Source organism: Perognathus longimembris, chromosome 28 (assembly GCF_023159225.1).
Source record: "Perognathus longimembris pacificus isolate PPM17 chromosome 28, ASM2315922v1, whole genome shotgun sequence".
Classification (NCBI taxonomy): Eukaryota; Metazoa; Chordata; class Mammalia; order Rodentia; family Heteromyidae; genus Perognathus; species Perognathus longimembris.
In genome coordinates this window covers 54,213,366-54,239,754 of record NC_063188.1, presented here as the reverse complement: position 1 = coordinate 54,239,754, position 26,389 = coordinate 54,213,366, and the positions used below count along the sequence as shown (strand labels likewise).

At 37.3% G+C, this 26,389-nt stretch overlaps 1 protein-coding gene across 2 annotated transcripts in view; it reads right to left on the bottom strand.

Moving 5' to 3' along the window:
- The window catches only part of Brwd3 (bromodomain and WD repeat domain containing 3), a 92,023-nt gene that overhangs the window by 63,284 nt on the left and 2,350 nt on the right, over nt 1–26,389 (bottom strand). For both annotated transcript variants that reach the window (XM_048335719.1, XM_048335720.1), the window contains exons 5-6: nt 24,821–24,971; nt 22,710–22,808 (exon numbers count right to left, since the gene is read on the bottom strand). In XM_048335719.1, the coding sequence (XP_048191676.1) occupies nt 22,710–22,808; nt 24,821–24,971 (250 nt within the window). The remainder of the gene's footprint in view (nt 1–22,709; nt 22,809–24,820; nt 24,972–26,389) is intronic.

Below are 26,389 nucleotides of genomic sequence, written 5' to 3'. Positions count from 1 at the left end.
CTTTCCACATCCCACATTTACAAGCAAAGTTTATCTTTCAAGGGTAGATTAGTCATTTTAAAACTGTCAAAGTGACAGGAAACCAATGCTAACAAAATCAGTGAAACTATGGAAGCAAATAATAGGACCATGTTAGAGATGAGTATTTGGACAAATTGTAATATACTGAGTGATTAATAATAAAAAAATACTGTAGGAAAGAATGACTATTATATAAAATAATTTCTTTTCAGTAGTTCTCCATCCTAGCAACAAAATTTTCCTTAAGTCTGGGCTGTGAATATGGCTTAGTGGTAGAGTGCTTGCCTAGTATCTGTAAAGCCCGGGGTTCGACTCCTCAGTACCACATAAACAAACAAAAAACCCAAAAGTGGCCCTGTGGCTCAACTGGTAGAGTGATAGCCTTGAGCAAAGATAAGCCAGAAACAGTGCTCTGGCCCTGAGTTCAAGCCCCAGAACTGGGGGGAAAATTTTTCCCACAAATCTAAAACAGGAAAAGCAGGCAACCTAACTTTGGAACTTCAATATTCCTTCTTTCTACATTCAAACATTTCTTAGTTCTTTGAAAGTTGACTATTAGTTCTACTTTCCTGTACCTTTTTCATTTTTTTTTGTTAGGCTGGAGCTCTGCCACTCTTCCAGCTGGGCTTTCTTGGACTTTTCTGCCCAGACTGGCCTTGAACTATGATCCTGTAGATTTTAGCTGTTTGATTAGCTATGCTTATAGGCAAAAGGCAGTGGCTCCTAGTTCAGAATTCTTAAATATTTAAAGACAGTATAACAGATTTGTATATACTTTTACAAATTTATACCACAACTATAATTATCAATGGATTGTTTTCTTTCCTTAAGATATACCACTAATTAGGGCTGGGAATATGGCTTGCCTTGCATGAAGCCCTGGGTTCAATCCCTCAGCACCACATAAACAGAAAAAGCCAGAAGTGGTGATATGGATCAAATGTAAGAGTGTTAGCCTTGAGCAAAAAGAAGCTAGTGCTCAGGCCCCGAGTCCATGCCCCAAGACTACGCCACTAATTAGAATCAACTATGTGTAAAACACCATAATCCACTTTAGAGATCAGCTCATAAGTTAAAGATCCTTGACCTCATGGAATCTGTATTCTATCAAAAGTTTGAATTGCTTAGCAGAAATTAATAGATGTCAATGGGAGTGACATACAAAAGTATTCAGCTCGGAAAATGTTCTTTTAATAAGCTCCATAGGTAATAATATTGTGTTAAATTTAGAAGTCATTAATTTTCGTTCAGGCTCCCCTCTGCAAAATTATCCTTTGTAGTGTTTATCAAAATGACTGTTTCAGCTAGGAATATGGCCTAGTGGCAAGAGCGCTTGCCTCGTATACATGAAGCCCTGGGTTCGATTCCCCAGCACCACATATGTAGAAAATGGCCAGAAGTGGCGCTGTGGCTCAAGTGGCAGAGTGCTAGCCTTGAGCAAAAAGAAGCCAAGGACAGTGCTCAGGCCCTGAGTTCAAGCCCCAGGACTGGAAAAACAAACAAACAAACAAACAAAAACCAACCAAACAAAATGACTATTTCAGATCCTGGCTAAATACTTCTGATAAAGATGTTACCATTTCCTAATATGAGACAATTCATTTGCTAAGTTTCACTATTTCTGAGACTCCCTTTAGTTGAACTCAGTCTCTTTCCTTGTACTTTTCCTTTGTTAATGGTAAGGGAAGAAGCATTTCAAGATAACTATCATTTGTGCCCTTAGTTTTTTCTTAACAGATGAGGTCCTTTCTATATTAAACATGGTCATAATTTAAAGATATCTCTTTTCCTATCATGCCCTCCCTCACTTTAAATGTTTTTGTGATTGCTTTCTTCTGAAAAGGCTCGAGGTTATCAAAGTCTGGCCCTCTAAAATAAACAAGAATCAAGAAAAGTATTCTAATTGCCTGACTAGAACAGAACACAGTGGAGTGGATTCCTTTCAGTAGGAAACTATACTACCATGAAAGCATCTCAAGACTGCAAAAACTAATGGTACATACCTATAATCATAGCTACTGGGAAGGCAGAACTTGAAAGGATCACAGTTCAAGGCCAACTTGGGCAAAAGTGAGGGAGAACCCACTGCAAAAAAAAGCAAGAGCATGGGCTGGGAATATGGCCTAGTGGCAAGAGTGCTTGCCTCGTATACATGAAGCCCTGGGTTCGATTCCTCAGTACCACACATATAGAAAACATCCAGAAGTGGTGCTGTGGCTCAAGCGGCAGAGTGCTAGCCTTGAGCAAAAAGAAGCCAGGGACATTGCTCAGACCCTGAGTCCAAGCCCCAGGACTGGCAAAAAAGAAAAAAAAAGAAAAGAAATGTACACACTGCCTTACGTATGAAACTGTAACCCCTCTGTACATCACTCTGACAATAGATAAATATTTAAAAAGAAAAAGCAAGAGTATAATGGTGTACATCAATAATCACAGCTATGCGAGAGGCCTAAAGTCAGGGAATCATGATTTAGACTAACTGAAAAATAACTAAAGCAAAAATGGCATGGTGGCATTGCTCATTTGGCAGAGTGCTTGCCTAGCAAGTATGAGTCCAGAGTTGGGAATTCAAACCAGAGTACCAGCAAAACATATGAAATTTTAAAGTCCAGGCTGGCTTTGTGCCATGATCCTCAGATCTCAGTCTCCTACGTAGCTAGGATTATAGGTGTGAGACATCGATGCATGGTTATTTTGCATCCTTAATTTCATTTGATATGCAGGAGCTTTTGGATTTGATGAAATGCTATTTTGTCAATTCTTATTTCCTGAACTATAGGCCTATCCTTATGTCTTAAAAAAAAATTTGTGGGCTGGGGATATGGCCTTGTGGCAAGAGTGCCTGCCGCATATACATGAGGCCCTGGGTTCGATTCCCCAGCACCACATATGCAGAAAATGGCCAGAAGTGGCGCTGTGGCTCAAGTGGCAGAGTGCTAGCCTTGAGCAAAAAGAAGCCAGGGACAGTGCTCAGGCCCTGAGTCCAAGCCCCAGGACTGGCCAAAAAAAAAAAATTTTTTTTTGTATGTTTTCTGCTAGTTTTGGGTGTTATATTAAGGTTTTTGAAAATCTATTTGAATTGATTTTTGTACATGGCAAGAGAGAGGGAACTAGATTCCTTCTACACATAGGTAAGCATGTTTGCTAGCAGCATTTGAAGACTATCTTTTCTCAATATGTCCTTTTGGTACCTTTTTTGAGAATCAGGTGACTGTAAGCCACAGGGATTTTGGTCAGTAGTATAGTTAGTGAGCCACCTTCTCTTGAGAACTCCCTCCCCTCAGTATTCATCCAGAGAAAAAAAAGTAAGTCTGATTCCCTAACAACTATCACAATGTTCGGCTGGTACTTTCTGAGGGCTGAGGACAGGACCAGCACTGGGTCAACTGTATGCTTCAGGCAGAATTTACTTTAGAAGCTTCCATTCTTTGAATACCAGATGTTGGGGCTGGCCCCAAAGAACTTTGTAGCCTCTGGGCTGGGCAGGTTCTTACTGGCTCCCAGAGAACCATCAGTTTGTACCCCTACGGGAGGCAAAAGAGCCCAGGGATATGCACTACAGGTGGAAAACCAGAGTGAACCAATGTTACTATGTTTGCTTTCAGATTCTGTCCAGTATTAAAGCAGCCTTCATGAGGGAGAAGGCTACAAAATCAAATGACTCACTGGACTTGGTGGTCTTAGAGCTCTCAGTCTCATCTCCTGGCAACCCACAGCAGGCAGGTGGTTTCAGAGGTGAAGGAATCAAATCTTCTGACCTCAGGTTTATCCTCAACACTAAGTTTTTGCAGTCATCCACAGACATTGTGGGTCATTCCTTCTCAGGGGCAGGCACACTGACCACAGAGCCCTCCACAACCTAAGTTCCCCATTATTTAACCTTCTCAGCAGGTCCTTTTCCTTCCTCCCCATCAGCTACCTCAGAGGCCATCTCCCATCCAGACAAGATGGGAATGTGTCTACAGGCTTGCTAACTTGCCATTGTTTCTTATTTCAAGTCCCCAGAGAAGCTCAGTCTCAACAAAAGGCCTTTCAAGACAAGGAGTGATAAAATGGATTTCTTTCCCAACGCTGACCTGCAGCACAGTAAGAGTCACAGGTCACCAAATCTCCCACTCATTGGTTTTTAAGGCTTGGGAGAAACCATGGGCTTGGGCTTATCTGGTATCAAGGAAGGCCAGTCTGACATCACTGGGGCAGCCTGACTTATCTTGTGGTTGTGACTTCAGCTTCCCCTCCCCCCTCCAGGGCTAGAGTTGTGGGCTATCTCCTGCTACTCTTTCTCCTGGCTTTTCATGTGTTCTATCACCACTTTAGTGATTCTTCAAGCTCTCCTTCCCCTCTTCCCTGCTTTTCAAAACAGTCTGTCCTTTGTTACCCTAGCTTGTCTCATTCTCAGGATGGCTCAGAGCAAGCTTCAAATCTATACTACCTTACCTCAAGCCACAAGAATGAAGATTTCTTTTTCTTTATTTTTATAAAGATTCTTATACAAAAGTATTTTGCAATAAGCTTCTGGCATTTATATTTAAAACAGCCAATTCATTGAATAAATATTAAGAAATAGACTTGGGCAATGTGCTCTACACTATCATTTTCATCAGATAAATAAAAGTCATTGGTCCTTAACCAGCATAGTTCAGATCTTTCCAAGCTGATGGATAGAGGTGTAGAAGACCACCCTGGGCTATAAATCCACCCTGGATCTACTCAGAAACAAAAAGAATCCCATGATGCCTGAGCACAGCAAGTGACTGAGTGTTATGTCTGGACCTTCCCCATCCCAAGGAAAGCCTTATAGGGACAGATCTTTATAGGTACTCCTTAAGTCATTCTGAACAACATACCAACTCTAGATTGTAGACCAACTTAATATACATTTCACCCTCAATAACATCCCAACATCAACACCCAGCAAACCCAGACCTGTACATCTTTTAGTGCTAAAAGCATGAGTATCACTATAGCCCCAGAAAAAAAGCATAAACAGAGTCAGATTGGGAAAATACTTAAGCTTTTACTACCCAGGTGATATCACATGCCAATAAGCATTACAAGTTTCAGGAAAACTTAAGTTTTCCTATTATTCCAAAATAAGATGCCAAAAACTGACCAGGTGGTTACACTAGGGGAAACGCCTCAAAGAATTTAGAACAGACATGTTTGAACCTCAGACTTAAAAATAAAAGCAATAAAAAAAGATTCAATACATGAATAGAAAAACTTTAACCGAGAAACAAAAGCAGCTTTGAAAAAAACAGGTAAATTCTTGACCTAAAAACTACATGCAGAAAAATTTAAAACACAACAGAAGGCATCATTAAGTGCAGGACAGATCAAACAAAAGAATTAGTAAACTTTAAGGCAGGCTATTTCCAAAGAAAAGGGATGGGGAAGATGGCTCAGCGATAAAAATAAAACATCAACTATTGAATTTATTTGGGGTTCAACACTACCTCCAGAATGCCAAAGGAGTAGAAAGCTTATTCAAATAAAAATAGAGAACATGTCAAATCTTGAGAATACACGTATTCAGGTATAGAAGATCAAATGTCATCCAGGATCTCAAAACAAGTTTACCCAAGACACAATTAAGCTTTCAAAAGTAAATGATAAGGAGATTCTAAATGCTTTAAAAGAGACACAGGAATCTTCCAAATTGTCCAAATGTGCCTAACAGCTAATTTATCAGCAGAAGCCTCTCTGGGCAGAAAACAACAGCAACGTATTTTTATAGTACCGACAGGAAAAATGTTTAAAGGGGGTCAGCCCTGATGGCTCAAATCTGCAATCCTAACTACTCAGGAGGCTGAGATCTGAGGAAAACAGTTCAATGCCTGTTCAGGCAGACAAACCTGAAATACTTTTTGTATCCAATTAACCAGCAAAAAGGCCAAAATTGGAGCTGTGGCTCAAGTGGTAGAATGCCAGCTTTGAGTAAAAAAGCTAAGACACACACACACACACACACACACACACACACACACACACGCACGCACGCGCGCGCGCACGCACGCACACACACACACACACACACACACACGCACGCGCACGCCCCTAAAGAAAGGTAGAAGTTATTATCCCCAAAGCCAAAGAGGTCATTTAATGTGGTTAAGTGAGAAAGTGAATACTGTCAGACATGTTGAAAGGAAGCATGTCTTTGTGCCTTCAGAAAGAAGTTGTTCAGTGCTTTCTGGGAAAAATTAATCAATCATCCACAGTATTAGAGATAAAAAAGGAATAAGATCTAGTTTGGGTAAACACTATTAATATGTACAACAGCAATTTTGGAAAGTGATGGAGCCTATTCCACATGGTTTCAAGCTATGGATAGTTATGATGTAGGTAAAGCTGAATTAAGGAGGTAAAGTCTGTATGGGGTAGGTAAAGCTGAGTAATTTTAGAGTGCTGAATTGCATGTATCCTGAGCATTTGTAGTTTTTCCTCAACAACAGCCTCCTTGAAACCATATAATGGAAGAGATCAAGACTGTACTACTGTGTAAGTCCACCCAATATTAGAGTACCCAAATATATAAAGTAAACATTAATAGATCTAGAAACAAGACTGATACAATAACAGCTGAGGACTTTAAAGTCCATTTTTAGCAACATATAGATCACTGGGACAGAACAAAGTCAGTGTATTCTACAACAGATAAATTTAACAGATAGTTACAAAACAGTTCTAGAAGCACTGTATTCAGAACCTGAACTATAGAATTGTAACCCCTTTGTACAACAACTCAGTAACAATTTTAAAAGCTACAGAATACACATTATTCTCATCATGCTACAGAACATGTTCCTCAAGAGTGTGATAGGTTACAAGTCCTAATGAATTTTAAAACTTTGCATATCTGTTATATTCCATTGACATTTTATCAAATATGCCTTCTGACAAGAATGAAATAAAACTTGCTATTAACATAAAGAAAATGGTTGGAAATTATTAAATACAAGGAAATTAAATAATTTTCTTTATAACGAACAAGGAATAAAGGGAAAAATAAAACAGAATATATAGAAATTTCTAAAGAAATGTATGGGACACAGCAAAAGCAAAACAATATAAACAAAAACAAAAAAATTGATAAAAACCGAGGCCTAAATCAAACAAGTAGAAAGATCTGAAGTAAGTCATCACTACATCTTAAGGGTCCAGAAAAGCAAAACACAAAACAAAAAAGAAATATTAAAGATCAGAGCAAAATTAAACAAAATGCATACTAGAAAAATACAAAAAAGAACTTGTTTTTCAGAAAGTTTTAAAAACAGACAATCCTTTAATGAGAAGAAAACGCAAAATCACAGGTGAAAAAGGAGACATTATAACAGACACCACAGAAAATCCCATCAACATCCAAGAATACTACTTGCCCTTAAGCTATTCCAGAAAAAAGAATTCTTTCAAATATAATCTACAAAGTCAAGATCACACTGACATGAAAACTAGGTTGCAATATTCTGGAGCCTTAGGCAAGAGGATCATGAGCTCCAGGTCAGCTGGCTAATTTGTGAAACCCTGCTTCACGGGAAAAAAAAAGATGAAGAACACAACAATACAGAAAATTATACAAGCCAAATCTTTGATGGGAACAGATGCAAATATCCTCAGTAAAATTCAAGCAAACCAAAACTAATAATACAAGACCATTCATTATGCTCAAGTGAGATTTAACCGAGCAATGTACAAAAATTCAATTCATATATGAAGAGAACATAGCAGAAAAAATTTCATTAGATGCAGAAAGGTTTCAAAGAATTTAATATTCTCATGATAAAAATGCTTCATAAAGTTTACAATAAACCATAAATGGTTTATCATAATTAGCAAAACTGTAATTTTTCTCTCAAAAACAAAGTCACTTTTACCATGTTTAATTAAAAAGTGTTGGAAGTTGTAGCAAAAGCAATGAAGCAAGAACAAGAAATAAAAGGCACCCATAATTGAAAATTTTGTTCAATTGTCATTGTTTTCGTAAGACATGACCATATGTATAAAATATCCAAAAAACCCCAAAAAACTCCACCAGGGGCTGGGAATATGGCCTAGTAGCAAGAGTGCTTGCCTCATATACATGAAGCCCTGGGTTTGATTCTTCAGCACCACAAATATAGAAAAGGCCAGAAGTGGTGCTGTGGCTCAAGTGGTAGAGTGCTAGCCTTGAGCAAAAAGAAGCCAGCGACAGTGCTCAGGCCCTGAGTTCAAGCCCCAGGACTGGCAAAAAAAATTTAAATAAAAAAATTCCCCCCAAAATTTATTACAATAAATGAATCCAGACAAGTTGCATGATATAAAATGCGACAAAAATCAGTAACACTTGCCAACAGTAGGTTGTTAGAAATCAGATACACAATTCCATTTACAACACCTACAACAATAAAATTGCTAAGGAATAAATTTAGCCAAAGTAAATGAAATTATAAACCTCTGGTGAAATTGAAAGTCTAATTGAATGGAACTATATCCAATGCAGATTGATAAGTTGCCCATTATATTCAAAGCAATTGATAAATTCAATGAATCTATTGAAATATCAATGGTATTCCTCATAGGAATGTGTATGGAGACACAAAAATAGCCAATGATATCTGGAAATGTATAAGGCACAAAGCACTGTACTCCCTAACCTCAAAACACAGTGCAAACTAAAACAGCATGACAGCCAGGGACAGCCCAGAATAGGTTATTGCTAACTACCCAGGTTGAGATCTGAGGATAGCTAGGCGGACAGGAAACTCCTTGAGATCCTTATTTCTAATTAACCACCACCAAGCCATAAGTGGAGATGAAACTCAAACTCACCAGCTTAAGTGAAACTGCTGAGAGAGTGTGCCCAGGCATTTAGTTCAAGCTGCAATACCATCACAAAACAAAAACAAAACCCAGCACGGCAGAAATGCAGACAAACAGAACAATAGAACAGAATACTGGGCTCGCAGGTAAACCTACTTGTCTACACCCAATTGATTTTTGGCAAAGGTTAGCTAGATATAGGACAGTCTTTTTTAAAAAAATGGTGCTGGAAAATCAGATATAGAGATGCAAAAATGATGAAACCACAACCCTACTTCTCAGTTTCCAGTATCATCTCAAAATAAAGGCTTAAGGTAAGTCCTGAAACAAATAAGACCTGAAAATCCTGTGATACTAGGGGAAAAAAAAACATGAAAACATGAAACAACCAGAAGAAAAAAGAGAAATGCTTCAGGACATTAGAATGGACAAGGATTTTTAGATAAAATCACAACATACAGCAAACAAAAATAAAAATAGACAAATGGTATTACCTCAAATAAAAAAGCTTCTGTACAGGAAAGGACCCAATGAACAGATACAGAGACTGATACCACATTCTACCAAATGGGAGAAAATTATTTCCAACCTATACATCTGACAATTGATATCTAGAAAGTATTAGGAACTCCAAAAACCCAATAGGAAAAAAAATAACCTAAGCAGAAAAACAGCAATATACCTAAAGCGAGGTTACTGAACAGAAAACAAACACAGGGCCAACATGTATATGACAAATTGTGAGTTCAACATTTCTAAACAATGGGAGATGCACTAAAACCACAAGGAATGGCTGTTATCAACAATTGGAGATGACAAGTGCTGACAAGGATGTACGTGTAGAATGAAAGTGATTCCAGCACACTGTTGGTGGCCATGTAAATTAGTACAGCCATTAGGAGGAAAGACAATACAGATGGAGGTTCCTTGAAAAATTACAAATAGAACTGCCACATGCATTACTAATCCCATTACTAGACATAAATACAAAGAAAGTTGACTCTCTACACAAAGAAAATAAAATCACTATATGGAAGAAATATCTACAATCTATGTTTAATGCAGCACTGGTTACAGTAGCTAATGAAAACAATGTCGTCTACCAACTATTGAATAAAAATATAGTACATACAAACAAATAAAAATCATGTCACTCATAAAAATAGATTAAAATAGGTCATTATGACTGTATTTAGATGATCCTAAACCTTGAAGTCCTGAGGCTATGTGTCAGTAGCATAGTGCTTTGTTCAGATGGCTCAAGTCTCTTGGTTGGATTCAAAGGATTTTCTACAGAGAAAAAATGTAATCTCACAGAAATTGAGAGTAGAATGGAGTAGAATTCTGGTTCCCAGAGGCTCAGAAGAGGAGATAGGTGGGAGGGTTGGGGGAAAGGATGGTCGATTGGTAGTAAGTTGCATATAAATGGGAACACGTAGTTCTGATTTGCAGTATCCAATACAGTAACCAGATTTCACTAATCTATTGTATACTTCAAAAACAAAGACCTTGAAAACCCTTACAAAAAAGAAATGACAAATATCTGAGACAGATATGACTGCATTGTCTCAAAAATTACACAATTACGTATTACATATATCAAACACTATGTACTATCCCATTACAATTTTATATTCCCATGTACTTACAAACAGAATTGTTGAAAGTGATCTAAAATTTGAACTTTGAGGGGAAGTTTGTACCAGGGCTGGAATAATCTTGTACTTGCTAAGCAAGTATTCTACCACCTGAAACACTCTACCAAACCTGTTGGTTACATTTTCTTTCTTTCTTTTGCCAGTCCTGGGGCTTGAGACTCAGGGCCTAAGCACTGTTCTGGCTTCTTTTTGCTCAAGGCTAGCACTCTACCTCTTGCTTGAGCCACAACACCACTTCTGGCTTTTTCTGTTTATGTGGTGCTGAGGACTTGAATACAGGGCTTCATGTATACTAGGCAAGCACTCTACTGCTAAACCACATTCCCAGCCCATATTGGTTACATTTTGAGATAAGATTTTTTGTTTTATGCCTGGGCCAGCATAGTCCATGTGCTTCTCTGTATTGCTGGGATGACAGGTACTGGCCAACATGCCTAATCATGGTGCTTCCCTTACAGCTAGGATAACAGCCGGGTGCCACTGCTTAAGTCCTTAGTTGAGCTGGAGTTTTGCAGATCCCTTCCCATCCTTGTGCTGGCTCTCTCTCTCTCTCTCTCTCTCTCTCTCTCTCTCTCTCATAGCTGGGACAACAGCTTTGAGACAGCACCTCCAGCTCAAAATACAAATCTATGATTGCCAACCTGATGGCATGAATTTTACAAATTGATCCTACTCACATGACCATTTAATCAGAATCTTACTGATAGCTCAACTTAAAACAAAAGTAATTATAAAACTGTATAAAAATTAGCTCTACACTAAGTTTGTGAGGTGTATATAAAACATAAACCAAGTTGATAATTACACTTCGGTCACATCCAAAACATCTCATTATACATATGCAAATATTCCAAAAATCTGTAATTCAAAACACCTCTAAGCATTTTGGTTAAAAGCATATTCAATCTAGTTGGATGCAGGTGGTTCACACCTGTAATCCTAGCTACTCAGGGGGTTGAGAACTAAGGATCCAGGATTGGAGCCAGGATGGGGAGAAAAGTCCCCATGAGACTCTTATCTCCAACTAACAACTCAAAAACTGTAAATGGAGCTGTGGCTCAAAGTGGTAGAATGCTAGCCTTGGGCAAAAGAATTCAGGGACAGTGCCCAAGTCACACAACTGACAAAAAAAAGAATATTCAATCTACATGTACCATCTCCTCTGATTAAGTCTAATGGAAAATAAGAACTCAAATGAGGTCCACTGTTTCAGTGATGAAGATACCAGTCACTTTATCCCATGTTCCCATTCTGGTGAGTGGAAAAAGGTAGTCCTTAAAACATATTACCATATGTTTACTTTGAGAAATAAAGACTTTAATTGTTATTCATGTTCTTCTTTTACATATGTGCATGTACATAAAGCTAATTTCTTTGTTTTCCCCTACCATGTAGTATATATTAAACTTTATCATAACAAGATTAATGGATGTAACTATTATGTAATATTTTAGTTAAGTTTTATCAAGTAAGAAAGTTTACTCAAAGGACTTCTGAGGTTTTTAAGCTCAAATACTTATTTAATGTACAACATATAACATCAACATAATCTATTCACATAAATGTAAAGATAAGTCTCTAAAATAATCAAAACATTTAGGGAGCCAAATCCAAATGTGTTTTTACATTTTTCCTAGTGAGATGAGTTTTTTGTTATGGAACAAAGTATTTTCAACTTTAAAATGAACTCAAACTATGGTGAGGAAGTCGTGTCAGGCGGACAAGAGAAGCAAAGGATGCTTACAGCATTGTGGCCATGGCCCCTGTGTCTAGAGACATGCTGTATTTACAATGAGAAAGGCAACTTGGGGCCAGGTATTTCTGTAGCTCTGGGGAATGAATGAACGAAATGAATATAAAGCACTGGTCTCTGGCCCTTTCCCTAGAGAAATGCCTCCAGCTCAGGACTGTTGCCCAGCTGTCAGGAAGCCTGGCCAGGCAGACGCCAATGTCCAGCAGTCCATGCTTGCCTGTGAGTGCCACTTCTGAGGTTTATCAAGTAAGAAACATTACTCAAAGAACTTCTGAGAAAGTGGTTGAGGAGGACTGGGAATGTGGCTTAGTGGTAGAGTGCTTGCCTAGCATGCATGAAGCCCTGGGTTCGATTCCTCAGTGCCACATAAACAGAAAAGGCCAGAAATGGCACTGAGTGGTAGAGTGCTAGCCTTGAGAAAAAGAATCTTTGGGCTCAGGGATAGTGCCGAGGCCCAGATTTCAAGCCCCAGGACTAGCAAAAAAAATGGTTAGTAAATTTTAGTTGCACATAGAATATCTTACATCAGTTGGCAACACTATAACCTTATTGCAATGCTCTTCTTATGGATTATAAAATACAATTTGATTCTCCTTTGCCTGTCCAAACCTCACCATCTATTATTCTATTGCTCTTCTATTGTTTTTTTGACACAATTCAGTGTTGTTGACATGTTATTTCCTTCTACTTGGGTATCTCTTATAATCATGAAGTCCCTGAATGGACTTACCTATACCACATACTAATTATTACTAAATCTTAAACATTGATGTCTTAGCTCAAGGGCCACATCTTCAAATACATAATGAACAACTGTCCTATGCCAGATATATCACAGATAAGAGATTTCTCAAATCAAGTTCCGATCTGATCCATCACAAGCTCTCCCTATCCTCAACTTTACCACTATCATTATTAGTTTTATTTTTCTTCTTTTGTGACATCCAAATTGTATTATTACTCTTTCAAAATCTTGCTATAATCCATCCATTTATCTCCATTTCTATTGCTATATTTCCATACTGACTATCATTTCCCATATCTCTAGTTAAAAGCCTCCTCTGTTTTCCCTGCCTCTTCCAGATTATAATCTTTTCCAATTATTAATACCTATATTCTACAACCTGAGTTACTTTTGCAAAATAAAACTCCAACCATACCATTTTCTTATTCAAAACATCCAAAAGAATTGGCACAGTAGCAGACACTTATAATCCTAAATACTTTCAGAAAGCTGAAATCAGGAGAACTACAATTCTAGATCAACCCAGGCAAAAGTTAGCAAGGCTAACCTCAATAAAGAAGGTATGGTGGTAGTGCATGTCTATAAGCCCAGCTATAGGAGGTATAAATAGGTGGATCAAGATGCAAGGCAAAGCCTGGGGAAAATGTGAGACTTATATTTTAACTAAAACAAAAAAAGTCTGGGTTATGTCTCAAGCAAGAGAGCTCCTTCCTAGCAAGCATGAGATTCTGAGGTCAAAAACCAGGTCCACCAAAAAATTTTTAAGAGCTTCTTCCCTATAGTATAAAATCTAAATTCATTATGTAATAGAAAACAAGGGTAAGAAAATTAAGGTCAATAGGCTAAATGCAACCATTCAACTCTTTTCATATACTTTTATTGGAAAATAGATAGGCATGTCTGTTAATTTATGTATTAGCTACAACTACTTTCAAACTGTAAAACAGCTAAGCAACTGAACAAGAACAAATGGACTAGGAGGCCCAAATCATTTGCCATCTGGCCCTTTAAAGAAAATTGTTTACAGGCCCCTAGCCTGGAGGGTGCAAAATAATTTAGCCCCAGCCTCTTTTTCTAGTTTGTACATACAAACTCCAGACTCTAATAATATTAAATAGGCCATTCTCTTAGTTAAACCACTACTCATTTATCAAGGGCTATTCTGATGCAGTTGGACCCGAATATACATTGAAAACATTATTTTACTAATTCCCACAAGGTGGGTAAGTAAAAACTTCACATTTTATTCAAAATACATTGAGCAAATCATATTTTAGATTTTGGAGTAGGGAAAGTCAAACAGTAAAGATTTTGAGAATTTTCCAAAATGCTCTGAGTATATACAGCACTTCTAGTCCTACGTAATTTGAGTCAGGTATACATAACCTGTTTTTACTTTGCTAAAGTAACTTGTAGAAAAGAGTACTGGTTCTAGAGTAAAAGAACTTGGGTTTGATACTTCATTTACATATTAGAAATTTCCATGAAGATAACTCAAACACTTAACCACTTCATTTGTAATCTACAACTATTTTGTCACCATTATAAGAATCTGTGATTCCATAACATAATTATAAATTATACTTGCACCACACTTAAAGGTTAGAGAGGGTGCGTCTAATCAAGGAACGTTGTATTCATATGTGGGAATGCCAAAATTAAAACCTCCTTGTAATAGTAAATGATTATAACATGTGGGAGCCAGGCATCAGTTTATCACTTTAATCTTAGCTACTCAAGAGGCTGAGATTTTAGGATTGCAGTTTGAAGACATCCCAGGCAGGCAAGTCCATGAGACTATTATCTCCAATTAGCTACCAAAAAGCCTGAAGTGGAGCTGTGGCTCAAGTGGTGGAGTGCTACATTTGAGTAAAAATGCTCAGATTCTTCGTTCAAGCCTGAGGACTGACTGGCATTAAAAAATGTGGGGCAACTCCTACAGGATTTTCCCTTCCCAAATCGACCCATGGTTTTTGTGACAAAAATATATATTTTGATTCTTTCTGTCAAGATGGAAGAAAAGGTCGAATGCTACTTGAGCCTTAAGAGTCTATGTCATTGTTCAAGGGTATTTTTCTGTAACAGAAACAGACTTCGATTTTTTTTATTTTTTTGCCCTTATCAATTATTATTCCTGAAATACTGCTGCTTTACAGAAACAAAGTCACACAGTCAGATGATAAATATTAACAATTGAATATTGTAAAAACATTTGTCTTACCTCTCAATTAGAGGGTACTTTTCTATTTTAAAAAAGTGTGGGGCAAAAGATCATTTAAAAGCTAAGAAAGAAATTCCATAGACATCTCATTTGAGTTCACACTAATCCTCCTATGATTTGAAGGCAAGTATTCATTTCACTCTGTAAATGAGGAAATCAAAGCCCAATGAAAGTGGTGTCCTGTCTGGCCTCACACTGCCAATAAATGGCAAAATTTAGGCTCAATCCTGATTTGCCAATTTTAGTTCAGTAGTCTTCACACATTTTGATATTGTGTATTTAATGATATAAAAAAACTCCACCTGCAAGCTAGTTAATATTATCAGCAGAGATTCAGGCTTGTACTAGAAAGCCCGTCAATAATCAAAGATAAAATACTAAGTGGCCACAGAGTTGTTAGAGCACTCATTCATTCATTCTCTATCTAGGCAAAAAATCTGTTTCTATGAGAACAGTTTCACACATGGATATACTTTGAACTGGCATTGGAAAATGTTTCTAGGCCAGAAGAGATTTTTCAGTTCTACAAACTAAGAACAGCCAGAAGAATCCTTAAATAAAATTAACAACAAATTGTTACATGCTGGCTCATACTTTTTAAATAGTTAAAACCTTTCCAGGAATGAAAGAGTAAATATCAGCTAGGACTGAATTTTTTTTTAAATCATGAAAAAACAGCCCTGCAATTAATCAGGCTGGAGAGGACAGACACAGATAAAGCCAGCTGTAATGTTAAAAGGAAACATTGTTTTTCCCAAGGTCATGCAAGAGTTGTAAAATATCATTAACGACCCCCTTTTGAGCTAGCACTGTTTTCTTACCAATGATACACCAAGAACCTCTTTGCTATTTGCATTTATGGCCAGGAAGAAATACCTAATTCCTAAACTGCCCTAGTTCCCACAACAACACCAGATCCTTAGATAATGTGCACTTTTCCCAATCAGCCTCAGAGACAGCCACCAATCCAGAATTGCTCCTGGCTTCCTTTATACCCTCCTCAGAATTCCTTAGCTTAAGCCAACCCTTATAAAAGACACTTCCTTCATCCCTCAAAGGACTTTCATGGTCTCTTGAGAATTTACTCCCTCAATAAATCTGATTTTGTGAGTCAATAAATCTGATAATTTTTCAGACCAGAAGCTATTTTTTGGTGGTCTTTTGTTGATTACACTTAAACAAGAAAATTTACATTGAGTGATCCTACATTTTCCAAAATTCACTACTGACACAAGCTCCCCTGACATCCCAATCCCAAAAGAACTTCTGAGCATAAGCTAGGAAAAAAAAAATCACTAATCATCACTATTACTGCTTTTTTAAAAAGGAGAACAATTCTGAATTCTACTGCTTCTATCACAGAAAATATTTTGATTAGTAATACTGAGAGATGTAACTTAAAGCAAGGTAACATTTCTGTTATAAGAACAAGATTTTTATCAACTTGGCACCAATCCCCACATAAAACCAGACGTGTACAAATTAGTGATGCTATCTGTTTAGTATGAATGAATAACATAACCTCTGGGCAATTATATGTCATTTGTGTTAGGTTGTAAACAGTATTCATGATATCTCTATATAGTTTAATTCTTAAGCTTTAAAACAAATTATATAAAAATGGAACATTCCCACTTTCTTAAATGATATTTTAAAAGACAAACCGAATCAACTGTTTACCCAAAGGTCAAGCTAATCTTACATACATAAAGGCCACATTTCATTTGTTTTTGTTTTTTTTTTTGGCCAGTCCTGGGTCTTGGACTCAGGGCCTGAGCACTGTCCCTGGCTTCTGTCCCTAGCTAGCAGCTATTCTGCCACCTGAGCTACAGCGCCCCTTCTGGCCGTTTTCCATATATGTGGTGCTGGGGAATCGAACCAAGAGCTTCATGTGTAAGAGGCAAGCGCTCTTGCCACTAGGCCATATTCCCAGCCCGCCACATTTCATTTGTTATAATGGTTTTAAAAGGACACTTAATAGAAGACGCAAGCTTTTAGAAAGTGTAGCAATTTTAAATAATCTTAATCCAATTTTACTAAAGCTAGCCTTAGGAAGGAATAAAAATAAAAGCGAATTATTACCAAAACAATGTTCTAATATGTGGTGCTAAGATTGGGGAGAAATGTTCATTTTTCAGTTTCAATTTTGAAGCAATGAAGTTTCAACCTTCTAGGAAATATTAGCAACATACCTACAAGTTACAAGTTAAGAATACAGAGAAGAAGATAATAAGGAATAACAGAGGAGATGTATGCTTTCAATAAGAGAAGTGAATATGAATGAAAAACAGTACCAGATTTATTATATACTAAGGACAATATCCCTGCTTCCAAACACATAGATATTTCAGAAAACAAAATTCTTACTGGGAGAAAATGAGGAAGGGGTGACAGTGTTCAAGAAGAAATGTACTCATTACCTGACTGATGTAACTGTAACCCCTCTGTATATCACCTTTATAATAAAAAATATATAAAATATAAAACCAGATTCTTTCCTCTTTTGCAAAAAAAAAAAACTTTGTCAACATGAGTTTTACTTTTCTGCTTTTAATCAGAAACTAAGAGTACATACTTGCAACCACCTGATTTGTTAAACTGTAGTTCTATAAGTACAAAGGACAATAAGTAATAGAAAATACTGTCAAAGGGCTGGGAATATGCCTAGTGGCAAGAGCACTTGTCTCGTATACATGAAGCCCTGGGTTCGATTCCTCAGCACCACATATATAGAAAACGGCCAGAAGTGGCGCTGTGGCTCAAGTGGTAAGAGTGCTAGCCTTGAGCAAAAAGAAGCCAGGGACAGTGCTCAGGCCCTGAATTCAAGCCCCAGGACTGGCAAAAATAAAGAAAGAAAATACTGTCAAAAAACACTGTGAGGGATTGGGAATGTGGCTAGGTGGTAGAGTGCTGGTCTAGCATGCATGAAGTCCTAGGTTTGATTCCTCAGTACCACATAAACAGAAAAGGCTGGAAGCGGTGCTGTGGCTCAAGTGGTAGAGTGCTAGCCTTGAGCACAGAGAGGCTCAGGGACAGAGCCCAGGCCCTGAGTTCAAGCCCCAGAACTGGTTAAAAAAAAAGGTTAAAACTGTGAACATGGGGCTGGGGATATAGCCTAGTGGCAAGAGTGCCTGCCTCGGATACACGAGGCCCTAGGTTCGATTCCCCAGCACCACATATACAGAAAACGGCCAGAAGCGGCGCTGTGGCTCAAGTGGCAGAGTGCTAGCCTTGAGCGGGAAGAAGCCAGGGACAGTGCTCAGGCCCTGAGTCCAAGGCCCAGGACTGGCCAAAAAAAAAAAAAAAAAAAAACTGTGAACAACAGGCTGGGAAGTGTAACTCAGCAGTAGAGCAACTGCCTAGCAAGTGTGAGGCTCTGGATTTAATCCTCAAAACAATAAACAAGGGAAAAAGAGAAGTATATATGACAACCCATGAAATGGAGTTGTTCATTCAAGAGAAGCAAAGTCTACTACTGTAAAGCATGAGTTGGGAGGAAGGAGTTTCCACAAAAAAAGATCTACCAATACAACTGTTAACATAGTGAAAGGCACGAAGAATGAAAGTAAATTTGAGTCAAACCTGAAAATTCTCCCGAAAGTACAAAATGGCAGAATTATTTCTTTCATCTTTAAGTCTTTTAACGATTCACAGCAAAAGGTTTATAGTTTAAGGAACATGCCAAACTTCTTCCATAATATACATCCACAGTAAAGCTTTGATAATACTAGTGAGTCTGTAAAACTCACTAACCCAGACACTATGTTACTGCTTCAATTTTCTTGAGACAGCAAAGAAATATCATTTCAAACCATTTTCAGACTTTCTGCAAAGTTCCATTAACATAATAGGACTGGCGATGACATTTATCCTCCATTTTACTGATTTTTATTTAGTTCTTTATTTTACTAATGCAGCAAGCATTTGTACTCAAGGCCTCAACCCTGTCTCAGCTGGCTTGCATGGCTGGTGCTCTATCACTTGAACTATGTTTCCAATCTGACTTTTTGTTAGCTATTTTGGAGATAGGGTCTTGCAGATCCTCCCTTGCTGACCTCAAACTGAAATCCTCAGGAACTTAGCCTTATGATCACTAGGATTACAGGCATAAGCAACTCATACCAAACTCACATTTTAAACTTTATCATAACTCTTCTAAACTTTTAACCTGATTTGGATAGTATATTCGGGAGTTTTAGAATTTTTTTTCTTCCAGATATAAAGCTGGTACTTTTTCCTTTTATGTACTATAAGACTGTTTTTCTGCAAGATATTGAACTAAATATACAGAATAGCAAAGATTCTCTTAAGCCCCAAGTGATGCATGCACTTGTAATCCCAGCACTCTAGATGCAGAGGAAGGAGGATCACAAGTTAGAGGCCCCAATGAATGCCATAAAACTTACAATAAAAATAATTGGAATAATACAATCTCTAAAGTGAAGTACTAAATCATACCTACTCAGGAGGCAGACACTTGAAGGATAGTGGTTCAAAGCAAGCTCAGGCAGAAAAGCCCCTGAGACTCTTGTCTCTAGTTAATTAGCATAATCTCTGGATTAGAAATATGACTCAAAAGGTTGAACTCTAGCTATAAGTGAAAGACATATTAGAATTTGAGTTTCTGAATTCAAACTACAATACCAGCACAAAAAAGTGAGGTGCTAAAGTCTGAATATAAATAACTAAAAATAGTCTCTGAGGGCTGGGGATATAGCCTAGTGGCAAGAGTGCCTGCCTCGGATACACGAGGCCCTAGGTTCGATTCCCCAGCACCACATATAAAGAAAACGGCCAGAAGCGGCGCTGTGGCTCAAGTGGCGGAGTGCTAGCCTTGAGCGGGAAGAAGCCAGGGACAGTGCTCAGGCCCTGAGTCCAAGGCCCAGGACTGGCCAAAAAAAATAGTCTCTGAATATAAAGTCAGGATTTTAAAAATAAATTTATTGAACTATGCAACTTGTAGGCAGGGATGAGATGGAAAAACTGAGGAAAAGTGAAGGAAGAGGTGGCATTGTCTAAAGAAAGAAATGTACTCATTACCCTGACTTATGAAATGATAAACTTCTCTGAACAATACGTAATAACAAAATCATACTTAAAATATATTTTTACAGACAGCAAAGGAAGGGATGACATTGACCAAAAAGAAATGTACTGTTTACTTGAATTATGTAACTTAACCCCACTGTACATCACAGAAATGGAAGGATAAAGGGTTAACAAATGCTGCAGTGGTACTCATTGAACACTATGTTGAAAATGAACTACAATATACAACTTGTGGGTGGGGATAGGAGGCAGAAACTGGGAGAGAGCGAGCGAAGGGGTGATATTGTCCAAACAGACTGCATTGATTACCTGACTTATGAACTATAACCTCTCTGTATTTCACCTTTATAAAAAATAAAGTAAAAATAAACTTATAGGCTGGGCTGTGGCTCAGTGGCAAAGCGCTCGCCTCCCAAGTGCAATGTCCTAGGTTCAATTTCCAGTACCAAAAAAAAAATTATAAATATTTCCTTGGTCAACACATTACCCAATTACATGCCTATCCAGAATAGGTTAGTAGTTCCAATATTCTAGATTGTCACTGTCAAAGTAGCCATTAGTCACATGTAGTAACTAAATGTCAAACTACTTAAACTTATTTTTTGTACTTTATTTCAAAGTAAATTGCAATGGCCATTATCTCCACTGTCAAAAGAAGTTGTACTAGACAGTATTGTTCTAAATAAAATTTTGTTAAGCCAGACAGTGGTGGCTAATGCCTGTAATTGTAACTACTCAAAAGGCTGAGATCTAAGGATTAGGTATGAAGCCTGTCCAGGCAGGAAGGTCCAAGAGACTCTTATCTTCAATTAACCACCAATAAGCTGAAGTAGAACTGTGGCTCCAATGTTAGAGCACTAGCTTTAAGCAGAAAAGATCATGTACAGCACCCAGGCCCCGAGTTCAAGCTCAATTACCAGTACAAAACAACAACAATAAAAGGCATATCCGCTTATGATCTTTTAGATTATGTATGAAGAACACAACCTCAGATTGACAAAGGCATCTATTATCATGCTCAAAGATTAACCCTTTACCCTAAGATGAAAAACAAAGGAAGATTTTCCACTCTCACCATTCTGATTAACCACTGAACTAAATGTACTATTAGTGAAATAATAAAGGAAAAATAAGGAAAGTTTGGAAAAGAAAAACCTGTATTTGCAGACAATATCATGTGTATAGATAATCGCAACAAATATAAAAGAAACCACTAAAATCAGTGAATTGAATTTAATAAGGCCAATTTAAAAAAGAAAACCAACAAATCCACTGTTTTTATTTACTAGTAACAAGCAGCTGGCAAGTAAAATATTTTAAATAGTATGAAGAACCATAAATTCTGAAGGAAAAGTTCCTAGTAGTTGTGCAAGACATAGATTTATTCTGAGAAATTCCAGACCTAAATATTTAGAGAGAACTGATCTTTGACTAGAAGGATCAAAGTTATTAAGGTATTAGTTATCATAAAACTCATCAGAGATTTAAATCTCAGTACCCCCTTGCAGTAATTAAAAACCCTATTCTGAAATTTACATAGGAAGGCTGACTAGAAAAGTTAAAAACAGGGCTGGGAATATGGCCTAGTGGCAAGAGTGCTTGCCTCATATACATGAGGCCCTGGGTTCGATTCCTCAGCACCACATATATAGAAAATGGCCAGAAGTGGCGCTGTGGCTCAAGTGGCAGAGTGCTAGCCTTGAGCAAAAAGAAGCCAGGGACAGTGCTCAGGTCCTGAGTTCAAGGCCTAGGACTGGCAAAAAAAAAAAGAAAAGTTAAAAACAATTTTAAAAAGCTGAGTGACCCTGGAGGACTTCAAGCTTAGTCTAGAAACAGACCCATACATACATGTTCAATTGGATAGCAACATAATACAATAGGAGAAATGGATCGGACTTTTCAACAAATGGTAGTGGGAATATTGGGACATAAACATTCAGAAACCATGAACTCAATCTAATCCCCATATCTGTTACAAGCATTAATAATGGATCAAAAATATAAATAAAACTAACAGGCTCTGGTGGATAACACCTATAATCCTAGCTACTCAGGAGGCTAAGGTATGAGGATTGTGGTTCAAAGCCAGCCCCAGTAGGAAAGTCCATGAGACTTTTATCTCCAATTAACCACTAAGAAATTGGAGGTAGAGCTGTGGCTCAAGTGGTAGATTGCTAACCTTGAGCAGAAGCAGCTTAAGTACAGTACCCAGGCCCTGAGTTCAAGCCTCAGAACTGGCAAAAAAGGAAACAAATACACTATATTCAGAAAAAAAGACAATGTAAGAAATAAATGGAATGAAACACACCATCTTTTACAAAACCCACATTAGAGTTGTTTTTAGGTAAAAATGCTTTAAAAATCTGAACCAATTGAGAAACTGCCCTAGAGTGTAATATATTTTATTTTTAATTTATTAGTTAATTTAATGTATTATAATTATAACTCATAGGTATTACTCACCCACATTTGGAGGTTTCACATAATTTACAGGTAGTTCTGGAGGTCTGCCTCTATGTAGAGCTGCAAAAGCAGATCCTTTCCATAGTGTACTCTTACAGTCTAAGTAAAAGGACAAAAAGTTAATCAAGGAATGCATATAGAGGTGTTTTTTGTTCCAACTCTCATATAAGCACAATCTATTTTGTTTTATTTGCTGAAATACATATTTTGCCTATGAAAGCCATGAACCAATATGCACATACCTGAACATGATATAAAATAAATTATGACTAATAAATATCAACACCTGGGCTGGGAATATGGCCTAGTGGCAAGAGTGCTTGCCTAGTATGCATGAAGCCCTGGGTTCAATTCCCCAGCACCACATATATAGAAAATGGCCAGAGGTGGTGCTGTGGCTCAAGTGGCAGAGTGCTAGCCTTGAGCAAAACGAAGCCAGGGACAGTGCTCAGGCCCTGAGTCCAAGGCCTAGGACTGGCAAAAAAATAAATAAAATAAAAAATAATAAATAAATAAATAAATATCAACACCTTAATGTATTGCAACATATTTGTTTGGTTCCCAAAATCACCTTTTATTATGCATATGGTTGTCACATGTAAATATGCACAGATAAATAAACTTTCAAGTTTACATTGGTCCTTCTTGATATTCAGGCCTATAAACACCTACTCATAAAACTACAGAAGAAAGGATATCACCTTAGCCTAAAGATGTCAGAGAAAATTCCAGCACATTTACACTTTGTAGATGCTGATTGTACTCTAATAGGTAACATTATATATCAGGTTAACTCACTATAAGTATTGTGTTTACTGCATGTCTATTTTCGTTTTTTAATGTAAAAAATCTCAAACATAGTTCTAATCATCAAGCTTTCAAATAAGAATAGTCTCTTAAAGTTTTCCAAATTAACTCAGTTGAAGAATTTCTCTGTGTGTGTTGTGTGTGCATGCCTGTGTGTACACACGCTAGCTTGTTCTGGGGTTTGAATTTCCTAAAATTATAAAATGAAATGTTTAAAACTTGGCATTGTTAACTGATTCATCAAGTTGAATTGGGGTTTGGTGTGCTGTGAATGTGGCTTAGCAGTAGAGTACTTGCCTAGCATTCATGAGGTCCTGGTTTTGATTCCTCAGTACCACATAAACAAAAAAAGCCAGAAGTGGCGCTGTGGCTCAAGTGGTGTAGTGTTAGCTTCAAGCAAAAACAAGTGCAGGGACAGTGCCCAGGCCCTGAGTTCAAAACTCAGGACTAGTAAAACAAAACAAAACAAAAATAAAACTTAGCATTGTTAACTGATTCATCAGGTTGAATTGGGATTTTCACAAGTAATATGGAAATAAATCAAAATAAATGGAAATATATTTAGGTGCTAGAACTTTGGTATTACTTGAAGTGGCAGAGTCAACTCCTAATTTCACATTTTTATTTATAAAATAGCAATATATATATATATATATATTACACATTGCGTTTCCATATAAAACTCTGGGAAAAGTCTGTGAAGGACTCAAAACCAGCAGCAAAATACAGAAACCATTATTACATAGTCATGGATGGGTCAATTTTTAAAAATATTTTACTGTAAAAGTTAAATTGAACTTATATTTATCCATTATGAAATGTACAATATGATTCGTATGTTATAAAGCCTAATAGAGCAACAATATTACAAGGAAAAAATTTTAAGACATTTACACCACAGTAATCACAAATGTAATCACATCTTTAACAATTAAAGGGTTTCTTTTCTTCAATGTTTGACAAAGAATTTTTTTAGTTTGCTAAAAATTTATTTTTTCACTAAAAATAACCATGGTCTGAAAATGTGGCTTGATGGCAGAGTTCTTGCCTAGCATGCAGGAAGGCCTGTGTTTGATTCCTCAGTGCCACATAAACAGGAAGAGCAGGAAGCGGTGCTGTGGCTCAAGTGGAGAGCACTAGCTTTGAGCAAACAACCTCAAGTACAGCTCTCCCAGGCCCTGAGTTCAAGCCCCAGGATCAGCACCATTTTTTAAAACGCTCTATTTTTTAAATACTCAATTTTAAAAGATGCCATTCTTCATTCCTTCCTCTAACAATACAGTTCACCAATCTGAACATCTTACCTTTGGCATCCCGTAACAGAGACTGCCGACCAACACCTAGCAATGTCTGTACCCCAGGAACACTCTGAGGGATCTCCTTGTCTAGCAAGGGACCAATTCGCTCACATATTTTAAGGAGGTAGTCTGGAGGAATGTGTGCATTGGCTGCCACCTAAAATGCAGAAATGAAACACAGGAAAAAAATACTTTAAAACCATCAACCTAGTCTTTTCCCAAGTTGTTCCATCCAAGAGCAAAGTTCAGTTTTAAATTATAAAATCAAGAATATAAAAATCTAACTACTTAATACTTGAATCAAATTCAAGGAAGTCACAAAAGAAGCATATTAAAATGACACAGAAGCTTCTAGATGGCACAATATTCAAATTTTATCGAGGTCTAGATTAAATCATGTGCTTAGGCTGTTGTGTAACATGCAGTAAAAACTCATCTTTTTAAAAAACATAAAGGTGATACATAAGCTATGATTTCATTCTCACTACTGATGATTAACTGACAAGAATAAGATCTTGCTTCAATGAAAGTTAAGAGTTGCAGTAACTTCTCAATCAATTCATCTTAATAGTTATATGGGTTTATCCTACAAATGTTAATTTGTTTCCAAAGGATATCCTACTGATGACTCTGAAAGCCACACATGCAGCCAAATTCCTTAAAACTTAAAACTTTTTAGACACGAGAAAAACATGTAATATAAATAGGTATTAAAATTCAACAGAGGGTTGGGAATATGGCCTAGTGGCAAGAGTGCTTGCCTCTTATACATGAAGCCCTGGATTCGATTCCTCAGCACCACATATATAGAAAGCAGCCAGAGGTGGCGCTGTGGCTCAAGTGGCAGAGCGCTAGCCTTGAGCAAAAAAGAAGCCAGGGACAGTGCTCAGGCGCTGAGTCCAAGCCCCAAAAAATGGCAAAAAAAAAGATTATAAAATTCAAGAGAAACTGTTCTATTTTTAAATTTTTAAGTGAAAATAGTGCTCAAATCCTTGATATTTCACAAATATATAATTATTAAAATAATAAACAGGGGCTGGGGATATGGCCTAGTGGCAACAGCGCTTGCCTCGTATACATAAAGCCCTTGGTTCGATTCCCCAGCATCACATATACAGAAAATGGCCAGAAGTGGCGCTGTGGCTCAAGTGGCAGAGTGCTAGCCTTGAGCAAAAAGAAGCCAGGGACAGTGCTCAGGCCCTGAGTCCAAGGCCCAGGACTGGCAAAAAAATAAAAAAATAAAAAATAAAATAATAAACAGTGTAAGCTATCATATTCAAAATCGTTAACTAAAAAGATCATTTATACTCTTAATCTAGACCATAAAATGTACTTTTGGCCAGAATATCAATTGTTGTATTTTTATATATATGTGTCTACCACCATAAAATACACAATTAACAAATGAAGAACAAAATTCCTCAGTAAACAATTCCCATATATCCCTTGTGATTACTCTAACAGGGATGGCATTGTGCATTTTGTTCATATTCTTAGCACCCCAACAAATATCTAGCAGAAAGCATGTCTGGGTAAATATTTGCTGAATAAATCGTGTCCAATAAATGAACAAAT